The sequence below is a fragment of the Lethenteron reissneri genome, chromosome 3 (genome assembly GCF_015708825.2).
Source record: "Lethenteron reissneri isolate LAM-NWPU_2019-01 chromosome 3, ASM1570882v1, whole genome shotgun sequence".
Lineage (NCBI taxonomy): Eukaryota > Metazoa > Chordata > Hyperoartia > Petromyzontiformes > Petromyzontidae > Lethenteron > Lethenteron reissneri.
Genome location: NC_083781.1, coordinates 8,815,409 through 8,826,871, shown reverse-complemented (window position 1 = coordinate 8,826,871; position 11,463 = coordinate 8,815,409). Strand labels below are relative to the sequence as shown.

General features: G+C 54.1%; 1 protein-coding gene across 7 annotated transcripts in view; it reads right to left on the bottom strand.

The window, feature by feature from the left end:
- Positions 1-7,076: 7,076 nt before the first annotated feature.
- Positions 7,077-11,463, bottom strand: part of MGAT3 (beta-1,4-mannosyl-glycoprotein 4-beta-N-acetylglucosaminyltransferase) — a 34,792-nt gene continuing 30,405 nt past the window's right edge. For all 7 annotated transcript variants that reach the window (XM_061557300.1, XM_061557319.1, XM_061557309.1 and 4 more), the window contains one exon: positions 7,077-9,728. In XM_061557300.1, the coding sequence (XP_061413284.1) occupies positions 8,070-9,575 (1,506 nt within the window). In that variant the 5' untranslated portion in view covers positions 9,576-9,728 and the 3' untranslated portion in view covers positions 7,077-8,069. The remainder of the gene's footprint in view (positions 9,729-11,463) is intronic.

The following is an 11,463-nucleotide window of genomic DNA, read 5'->3' as shown; positions in this document are numbered from 1 at the left end:
GCTCGGGAGGCTCCGGGCCGGTTTTCCACCGCAGAACCAGAACCGTGCCGCCGACGTCGCCTCCGCAACGGAACGAGTGGGTGCGCGTCGGTCGCGTGAGGACGTTGGTGAAACTATTGGTAGTTTTCGCAAGTTTCTCACCGAGAGGAGCTACTGCCCCTGCGTCCGTCGAACCGCTGTTTCTCTAGAGGAGTTACCGGTGACATTGCAAGTTGCAGTGCCAGGTTCTCGTTAATATTGTGCTACCCAGCAGGTAATGATTAGCCCGAGGATGCCATCGAGCGTTATACAGCGGACAATATTTATCTATATTACCCTAGACTTCAAGGTGACGTTACGTTTTGCTCGCCTCACGTGACGACGTGTGGATGGGTGAATTACTCGGCAGGGGGAGGAATTATCTGGAACGCCGGGGCGTCTCCGCTGCCGCCAAAGTTTTGTTTATCTCTCCCGCGTTGGGCGCGGCGTCCGACGTTTCGCACCACGTGCCGGGAAACCTTGCGGAGCCTCGCATTTCAGGAAGTGAATTTGGCGAATACCGTTGCCTGCTTTCACGGTCTTATTTCGTAGCCAAATAGGACGACGCTGCCCGGTCGATGCAAACGCTTGCTGCGAGAGACGACAGCAAAGTCATAATTTCGACTGCTGAGTTGGATTTGCAGAATTGATGTCAAGAGGGGAGCGAGACGAAAGGGATGAGAGGCGAATTTAACAGAGTAGCGCTCTCGGCGATCAAGGCATCGTCTCCTCCGCTGGCCCTCAAAGCTTTCTGACCGTCCGTGCGTGCGTGCATGCATGCTTGCACGCGTGTGTGTGATGTGCCTGTCGGTGTGATTGTGTTTCTGTTTGTGCCTGTCTGTGAGCGGTAGTGCGGCGGTAGTCACACGCGCTACGAAACCGGCTAACACCCGAGTTCGATTTTCTGCTCACGGCCACCACCAACACGGGTGACGGTTATCCGAACCGGTCCTGGGCCTCCTCCCCCCGTGGTCGACTCGGCCTCAAATGAGTATCTGGTGCGATGTGTAAAATATTTGCACCGGGGAGACAAAGGTGGCCGGGCGTGGTGCCGGATACCCACCACCTCATGCGCTATGCAGCGTTCATAGGTGCTGGCTAACAGCACTTGCCTCAGCGTATGTCTGTATGTGCACACGATGTGTCTGCCTGTCGTGTGTGTGACAGCCCGGCGATTATCTAAACCGGTCCTGGGCCTCGCCTCGGTCGGCTCGGCCTCAAATGAGTACCTGGTACGGTGTGTAAACATCGCCACAAGGCGGCCGGGCGTGGTGCTGACCCACCCACCCCTTCGTGTGCCGTGCCGGCCTTTGTAGGTGCTCGCCAACAGCACTTGCCCCTACTACAGTCTGTTGAAGTTCTCCGGGGGATCTTTGTCTTTGTGGCAGGCCGTATAAATGGACAAGATCCAGAATTGCTCGAAACCCAGGGTCTTTCGAGTCTCTTGGTCTTCAGTTGCCCAGACCCAGCGACGACCAGGGAATGGCTGTGTCTGTAAATATTTATTTCGTGGGTCTTGTGTTTTTATAACGTTCAGCTTTGTTATTGATTTTAGGGGGGGGGGGGGAGTTATGTTTTGTTGTCACGGTACTGTGTTTAATATGACATAAAAAAAACTCTGCATACCGCCGGAGAGAGCCTGGTGTTCGTGAAGATGCGAGCGGCGGGCTGGCGACACGCGCGTGCTCCCTCCGACCGCGTCTAGCGACGTCGATCATCGTCGTCAGCCATGGTCTATCCGCTGCTGGCTGGAGTCCTTCCCAAGCCATCTCCCACGGTCCCGCGATGCGACGGTGCAATCCGGCTCCACCAAAGCTTCCGAAACGGCGGCGCCGCGTTTGCCCGTGGCGGGCCCCGGCAAAATACCGCGGTAACGACGCTCCTGGGCGCCACCGGCTGCTTCGCGGTCGACGTTTCAAAGGTCACGTTGTGGCATCGGTAGAAGAAGAGGAGCCAGCCGTTATGTACCGCGGCGTTAACGGCCCAAATTGGCCAATAAAATTGGGAATCATCTTCTTGGTTCTTTCGGTAAAGTCACGTAGAATGGAAACAATAAAATAAAACAATAAGGACGGCTGCTTGCGTTGTGGCCGAAACGTCGTGAGAATTATTTAATTATGTTTTATTTTTATTCATCAACGTTTTTGGGTTTAGATCGCGTTATTTATAAATGTGTCGTAACCCTCCACCACCCGACACGGCCAATCAGTAAAAAAGTGTCACGTTGACAAAAGACAATTAGTTCACTGCTTTAGCCCACCGGTGTGTTGAAGCGTGAGACCACAACAATTTACAATTTGAGTACGACGTTTCGCTGGTAATTGCATCCAGCATCATCGGGCAATTCGCCAGAATGGTGAGGCTCTGCTGTGTCTCCCGTTCTTATATAGAGCAGCAGCAGAGTGACGTCATCATTAACTCATCGCGAAAGCCTACGCGTTAAACTGTATTTTATTATTTCCCTTCTACGTGACTTTACCGAAAGAACCAAGAAGATGAATCCCTGCAGTCACGAAAGCTTCAAATCGAAAAATTGGGAATGCCAAGATCGTGGCGTCGTACCCCACCCCCCACAGCGACGTGTCACGGCCCTCCTGCACAAAGAGTCTGGGGGGCAGTGTTCTAAACTCATTTTCAGAGGGGGGGGGGGCAGGGGGGGGGGCACTTTCGCCGATAAGACATCATCAGCGTGAGGGGCCGCCACACATTTGAAGCCATGTGGGTTTGACAGCACGGTGATGGCGGGGGGGGGGGTCACATTTGCGTATTGTCGGGGGCCACTGGGGTCCACCAGGGGCCCGCGGGCCTTGCAATGAAGAACTCGTAACGACGCCGCACCGTGTACAGGGTGCCCCCGTGGGGGTTATTTGACCATACTTCACCACACCGCTCAGTGCGGGTTGGTGAAAATTGGGGGGGGCACGTAAGCCGTGGCAAGCGGTGAAAGTATAGAACCCCCCCTGCCGCCACCGCGCGCGACCCGAAGGCGCAGCCCTGCAACTGCTAACCGCCGCCACTGCTGGTGGACGTGGGGGGAGAGTTGAGAGAGCCCTCGAGTGCTGCTGTACGTGAAAGAGTTGGGAGTTACCCACACTTTGCCCCACCACAACACGCGACATTCAGGTCGCATCACGGCGGTTGTCGCTACCCAACTACATCGCTGTGCGGTGGCGGGCGGGGGAGAGATTCAAGAAAGCGGCATCGTTATTTTCGGCTGCCGCTCCGGGAGATAGAATCGATTCTAGATGTGAAGCTTTCGTGACTGCAAGGATTCATATTCTTAGGTTTTTTTGGTAAATTCACGTAGGTAAAACATTAAAATTAATAAAAGTAAAATAAAATAAAAATCACGACGTTTCGGAGGCAACACAAGCTTCCGTCTTCAGGTGGAACCGTCACAGCCACGACAGCCGTATCAAGTAAATGAGAGATTGCAGGAGCTACCACTCCGTTTATATAATGGTTGGAGAAGGGGGGGGGGGGGTAAGGGCCAAGTACAGCACACTTTTTATTAATATGGTAAGGTGAGGCTTATTTTATTTTACTTTTATTCATTTTGATGTTTTACCTACGTGACTTTACCGAAAAAACCTAAGAATAGATAGAATCGAACCGGCGACCTTCGAATTGCAAGTCCGGCGTCCTGCTGCTGACCATCACAGCGTGACGGCCGGCTCCGGGAACGTCCGTGTCCTGCTCTTCTTTCGTACGGAATTTGGTGGTGGTGGTTGGGGGGGATTGCAACAGATTACAAATTGTATGTCGAGATTTGATTTCCCATTCGACTGCTTCGGGGCGGGGATGGTGGGGGGGGATAGCCGCGTGGATTTGTTTGATCCGATTTGGGGGCAGTCGTTCGCGATAACGCCGCACGCTGATGAGACCTCCCGTGCAGGTGCAGGGGGCTTTAGGGGCTGCAAGTCCAGGGGCCTCCGTCAGCTGGAGGGCCTCCAAGTGAAAAGTTATTTCCTTTATAAATGCTGAATTGTATTTGCTGTTAGCCGTGTAGAAAAAGACATTTTATTTTTCTTAAACGTTTGTTTTCCTTGTGAAAATATTACTGCGGATGGGGGGGCCCTCACGGTACCCTGTCGCCCAGGGGGGCTACACAATCTTAATCCGGCCCTGCCTCCCGTGTCCTCTGTTCGCAAGCGAGTGACCTCCAGCGCGCAAGAGAGACACACAGAGTCTCCGATGGTGAATGGGGTTCGTTGGTGGTGGGCTCTGTTGGGTCAACATCACTCGGCAAAAACCACCGATGACGCTTTGCTGTAATGACGGCCGTGATCACGGCTTGCCGGGGCACGCGGTGGGTGTGGAGGGGGTTAGTGTGAGGGCTTAGCTGTATCCTCGGTAGGCGTTTAGGAGATGTGTGCATTGTGGTGACCACGTGTTTGAGTTAGGCAGACCCCTTTGTATGTCAGCGCGAGTTCAGTGTTTGCAAAAGGGCGAGTGCCTCTCCGCGTCAACGAACGTCATCCTACAGTCGCTTCACGATGATGATGATGATAATAGGGTCTATAACGCGGTGGTAGTTGTGTTCCGGAAGGACGCCGCGTTATGGAACAATCGCGTTAGAATAGGCAATATATAATGTAGGGGTAAAGCAGAGTCCGCGATGACGCGCGTCGCAGGCTGAACAAAGACCGGGCGGCGCGTGGGTAGCGATCCAGAAGCATCCAGCAGCATCCCGCTTCCCTCTGTGCGATGACGCTCCGCCGAGGCAGCCACACGGCCGCTTGCTCCTTCCGTTCGCACGGTCGCGAACATAACCCAATTCGTGTTACGCGAATTACCGAATGCATCCATCGCGCGTTCTATCCAATTCGCGTCGTGAAAATACGCAGCGTTATTGAAGAACAGATTTTCATATTCTCGGGTTTTTCGGTAAAGTCACGTAGGTAAAAAATCAAAACCAATAAAAGTAGAATAAAATAACAGATTTTCATACATACCGGTCAACCCATTATCAGTGCCCTCTACCTGATTACACAGACCAATTAAGATCGTATTGGTCACCCCCGTGCCCTTCTACATCTCAACGTTCCTCCTACAAAATCACATCACAAGGGAGAAACATACTCTTTGGGTATTTCGGTAAAGCCACGTAGATAGAAAAAATAATAAAAATATCACGACGGTTCGATCGCAACACAAGCAATCGTTATCAGGTGATTGCTTGTGTTGCGATCGAAACGTCGTGATTTTTTTTTCTATGTGACTTTACCGAAAGACTCAAAGCAAATTAATTCCTGCAGTCACGAAAGCTTTAAGTCGAGTTTTAAGGGAGAAACACAAGCAAATAGACAAAAACATTTTTTTAACTCATATTGAAACAGCTGTACGCCATATGGACCGAAAAACTCGATTTCCCCTGCACAAGAATACGGGGTCCATACTCTTTGGTTCTTTCGGTAAAGTCACGTAGGTATACAATAAATTAAATCACGACGTTTCGGAAGCAACACAAGCGTCCGTCATCAGGTGGGACAGCCACGGCAAGAAACAAATTGCTGTAGTGGGCAAAAAAGTCTCCGATGGGGCTAAGCCGTGTGGGTTAACAGGTATGGTCACAGCGATTATTTTCCAGAGAGACGTAACGTGGCAAGCCATTGCAAGAGAGCTGAGTGCTCACCCGAGTCTGCACCCTTAAGCGCACCGACGATCCACATCTCACAAAGAGAGGTGGTTCTTGCCTGTAAACAACAACAAAAACAATAACGTCTGGCAACGTCACCGGCATTGCTGCCAAGCAAGCGGTCACCGTGCGAACGAGACGCTTGAAAAATGTCGAAACCGGTTCCAATGGGTTTTGTTGTTGTTAGAACCAGCAGCGCCTGCTGGAAATTATTGGATCTCTCAGAAGGGATTTGGAAACGAACAAACCAAAACGATGTTTGTAAGAGGTTTTTTTTTGTTCCTACGGAAAGTCAAGGAGGCGTATCGTCTCCAATATTGATCTTGTTACTTAATGGTTGGAGGTCGTGGTGGGGGGGGGGGTGACCAGTGACCCCCACCCCCCTCCCCGTGACCCCCGTGACCTTGTTAAAAGCTCGTACGGAAAAGTTCGTCACAGTCGATGCCAAACCGAACGTTTGAAATAAAAGGTCGACCGCTGTACAGCGTGAGCGGAGGCACGCGGCCGTCCACGTGTCCATGACGCGTCCACCCCCCCCACCCCCCCCCCGCGTGGACTCCGAGGGATGGTGACGACATAGGGGGGAGGGGGGGGCTTCGTCCTAGCAGCGGATAGATCATGGCCACTGGTCAACACACTTTTTCTGGCATAAGGTATTCCAACGGTTTTAAGGTAATTTTGGGGTGCTGATTCCAAATCTGGCAATTGTCTATCACATCAGGTTTTTGAGATATCAAATATTGCATTTTCAATTAAAACTGCAGAAGAAAAATATTAAATAAATGTGGATATCTACATAAAATGATATTATAAACACACTATCCTAAAAATACAGCACCATATTTCAACACTAAAGCAGTCACTGACTCGCAACAACTTGCAATCATAAGTGACAGAGTTAATTTCGGGTAAAATCAATGAAAATGGGGTATGCCGATAGCATAAAATGAGATGTGATAGAGAAAGTAAGATTAGGAATCAGCACCCTGAAATTTGTCTAAAACAGCTGCAAAAGTCCAGGCCAGAAAAAAATGTTTTTTTTGGTTGACCAGTGTTATGGTTCACTGGCGATGGTGAAACGCTGAACAGCGTGAGACTGTGAGTCCCTGTGGTTGAGGACCGAGTCCTCAACACGAATCGAGGAATCGACGAGTGAAGGTTTACCGGAAGAGTAACCATGGAAGTAACGATCGAGGGATGATAAGGAGACGACTGACCACCGTTGAGCTCCATTACCATTCACGGCTAACATCAGTGGCGCATGATGTCAGAAAATAAATTGGCCTCCCACATTACACCAATGCGCATTGACCGGCGTGGTGAAGTATGGCCAAACAATTGCCATGACCGACACGGCAGTGGATTGACAAAGGGTCGAAAATATATATTTTTGAATTAATTTACAACATTACTTATGAAATACAGGCACCAAATGTTTGCATTTATTGCACCATCTTCTCATATTTACAGTCAATGTACACATTAACAATTACTTGGCGACCAAGAGATGACCATATCACCGCGAGCTGAGCACACGGTAGACTGGCGCAATCAGTAAACATCACATCCATCACATCCATCAAATCCGTCACATCCATAAAATCCATCACATTCATCACATCCATAAAATCCATCACATCAATCACATCCATCACATCCAAAAAATCTGTCACATTCATGACAACCAACAAATTCATCACATAAATAAAATCCATCACATCCATCACATCCATCAAATCCATCGCAGCAGTCACAACCATCACAACCATCACAGCAGTCACAACCATCACATCACCCTGGACGCTTGTTCCATTACTCGTGGTGATGATGATGATGGCACAGAACCGTTGGTACTAAACATTTTTTCGCGTCAATTTAACATTCGCACAAGACCGACGTGTAAACTCGGGCCACTCCATGGGAGAGGTTCTAACGCCAATCTGTTAAACGGGCGGGGTCAGTCTTCGTTACCTAAACTTGCACAATCCCAAATTTAATTGTATCGCGCCAACAGCTCAGTGCCTCTTCAGAGCAAAGTGGCCGATGTGGACACGCACGCGATCGTAACACAAACAACAAACGAGGGGCAGGAGAGTCAGGTTGGCATCTACGTAAAACAAAACTACTCCCAGCTCTTGACTTTAAACATTGCAGAGCAACTCGGAGAGATCAGAAACTTCAAATCCAAGCAAAGGAGCGAGGGCTCTTCGTGAGACGAGACGACCCCCCCCCCCCCCCGCGCGTGCCGAGAATGACGGACGGAGAGACGGAACTGGCTCACAAACAAGCCAAGCAAATTTCTCTTCTCACGATGTCGCCGAGAAGTTGCTGGAGGTGGGCCAACAACCTCCAGTGGAAGTCGCCGCGTTTTCCACAGGAACCGCGCTGTCGGCTGCGACACCGGCGGCGTGCGCTAGAGGTACGGGTTCCGCAGTAGGTGGCCAAACTTCTTGGGGTTCTCCAGCACGTACCACGGCGCGTACATCTTCTCCGCGGGGTTCGCGAGCGGCAGTATCCCGGCGCCGGTTCCGTCGAACCAACCGCCGGTGCGGATCAGGTTCTTGATGTAGTCCACGTCGAGCTTCTCCGGGTAGTCTCCCCAGCGCGGGAAGTCGCCGTTCTGCGCCGACACCAGCTTGGTCCGCACGCCCTCGGGCGGGAAGCACCACGAGCAGTGCCAGCCAGCGTGGCGCGACGCGGTGCCCACCGACCACCGCTCCATGCGCGTGCCGCTGCGGCGCTCGTAGTCGCGGAAGCGCGGCATGTCGTAGTAGTGGCGCCGCCGCAGCATGATCCCGTTGCCGCCGTACACCTCGCGGAGAGCGCCCACCGTGCTGCCCGCCAGCACGTCCAGCGAGCCGGGCTGCTTCCAGAAGAAGCCGTAGAGCGAGCGCCGCAGGTGCAGGGCGAACGGCTCGGGCCAGCCGTCGTGGAGGCGCGCGAAGAGCAGCGCCTCGCGGGAGGGCAGCTCGTCGGCGTCGTTGATGACGAACACGTCGTCGTCGCGGAGGCCCGAGAGGCGCGCGAGGCCGTCGCGCGTCGCGAACGCGCGCAGGTACTCGTCGGCGATCCAGCCGTCGGCGCGCCCGCCGCTCGGGAAGTGGTCGAGGAAGACGTAGTGGATCTTGTGACGGACGAAGTCGAAGGCGCCCGACAGGAGGGCGCTCAGGAAGTGGAGGCGGCGCGCCTCGCCGAAGGCCGTGAAGTTGGACTCGCACACGAGGAAGACGTCCACGGTGTCGTTGAGCTCGTGTAGCCGCGCCTCCAGCAGCTCCATCTCGTGGTTCACGTTCACGGCGTTGACGACGCGGCGCGGCACGGCGCGCGGGGCGAGCGCCGCGCGGTGCCGTGCGCCCAGGTTCGAGTGGTGGACCACGGAGGGCACCGAGCAGTGGCGACCGTGCCAGCCTGCCCGGCACGCGCACCCCGCCGCGGGCGGCACGCTCGGGCCGGAGCTCGCGTTCGGCTCGAGGCCGACGCCGCCGACCGAGCCGACGGGAACCGGGAGGGAGGAGGGCTCCTCCGGGCGGAGGGAGCCCTCGCGGAAGCAGAGCGCTCCGGCGGGCGTCCTGACGAAGTATTCCGAGCGGTCGTCTCTCATCGTGAACACGCGCCCGCCGAGCTCCCTCGCCAGCTCTATCAGTGACGCGGGCGATGACGACGCCGATGACGAGTTGTCGTCGGCCGTGTCGTTCTGCCGCGGACCGTCGTCATCGTCGCCGCCGTGGCCCGACCAGAAGAGGCGCTCGAGGTGTCCGCTCAGCGGCTTCAGGCCGAGCCGGGGAATCTCCGCGGCGACACGCGGCGCCAGCGCCTGCCACAACTGCAGCGCCACGGCCAGGCTGAGGCCCAGGACGCACGCGGGCAGCAGCAGGCGGCGGCGCGACGGGAGGGCCGAGCATCGGGTGCGCGGGGCCATGGAGGACACCGCCTCGACCGCCTCGACCGCCGCCAACTCCTCCGCCTCCTCCTGTGCGGGTCGTGACGCTCTCCTCCTCCGCGTCCGACGACGACGACCAGAAGATGCAACGGCGGACGATTTCAGAGCGACCGCCGCAACATCCGCTGCCACCTGGTGATCACACCGCCACCGTCAATCACCGCCACCGTCAATCATCGCCGCCGTCAACCATCATCGCCGACATTAGAACGATGGGCACCAGCAGGTCCGACATGCCTTGCGTGTAGCCCACGTCCGCACGGTACACCGCGTAGTTCAGCAGGATCTGCCTGTGGCCACCAGCACAAAGACAAAGATCCCCCGTGTAGCCTTTCACAGACCGTTGGGGCAAGTGCTGTGAGAGAGCACCAATGAAGGCCGGCACGGTACACGAGCACGGGTGGCCAGCACCACGCCCGACCACCTTTGCCTCCCAGTAGCCAAATGTACACACATCGGCACTCACTCGAGGCTGTGTCGACCCAGGGGAGGCCCACCACCGATTCAGATCATCGTCACTTACGTGCTGGCCGTGAGCAGGATTCGAATTCGGGTCACCGGGTTCGTAACGCAGCGTGATAGCCGCTGCACTACCGCTCCACACATCACCACCACCATCATCACCACCACCATCACAACAACCACCAACACTTTTACCTCCTCCAAGTGTTCATTACCACCACCACCTTGACCGCCCCTCGCCACCACTATCCACAATCTCCTCCGACCACTACGATTACCACCACCTCCACCACTTTCATATCCTCCTACCACCTTTTTCCACCCCACCACCGTGCATATCTCTCCTTCACATGAAAACCCACAGACTCACACTGAGATCCATAGACTCACACTAAGATCCATAGACTCACACTGAGATCCATAGACTCACACAGAGACCCGTAGACTCGCACAGAGACCCGTAGACTCACACAGAGACCCATGGACTCACACAGAGACCCACAGACTCACACCGAGATCCATAGACTCACACAGGGAGCCACATTCACACACTGAGATCCATAGACTCACACAGAGACCCGTAGACACACACAGGGACTAACTGACTCACACAGAGACCCGTGGACTCGCACAGAGACCCACAGACTCACACAGAGACCCACAGACTCACACTGAGATCCACAGACTCACATTGAGATCCATAGTCTCACACAGAGACCCACAGGCACACACCACGATTCATAGACTCACCCTGAGATCCATAGATTCGCACAGAGACCCACAGACTCACACAGAGACCCACAGACTCACACTGAGACCCATAGACTCACACAGGGACCCACAGACACACACCACGATTCATAGACTCACACTGAGATCCATAGATTCGCACAGAGACCCACAGACTCACACAGAGACCCACAGACTCACACTGAGATCCACAGACTCACATTGAGATCCATAGACTCACATAGGGGCCCACAGACTCACACTGAGATCCGTACTCACACAGGGATCCACAGACTCACACAGAGACCCAAAGACTCAGATTGAGATCCATAGACTCACACACAGAGACCCATGGACTCACACTGAGATCCATAGACTCGCACAGACACCTCGTAGACTCACACAGGGACCCACAGACACACACCGAGATCCATAGACTCACATAGGGGCCCACAGACTCACACCGAGATCCATAGACTCACACAGAGACCCACAGACTCACATTGAGATCCATAGACTCGCACACAGAGACCCATGGACTCACACTGAGATCCATAGACTCGCACAGACACCTCGTAGACTCACACAGAGACCCATAGACTCACACAGTGACCCACAGACTCACACTGAGATCCATAGACTCACACAGGGACCCACAGACACACACTGAGACCCA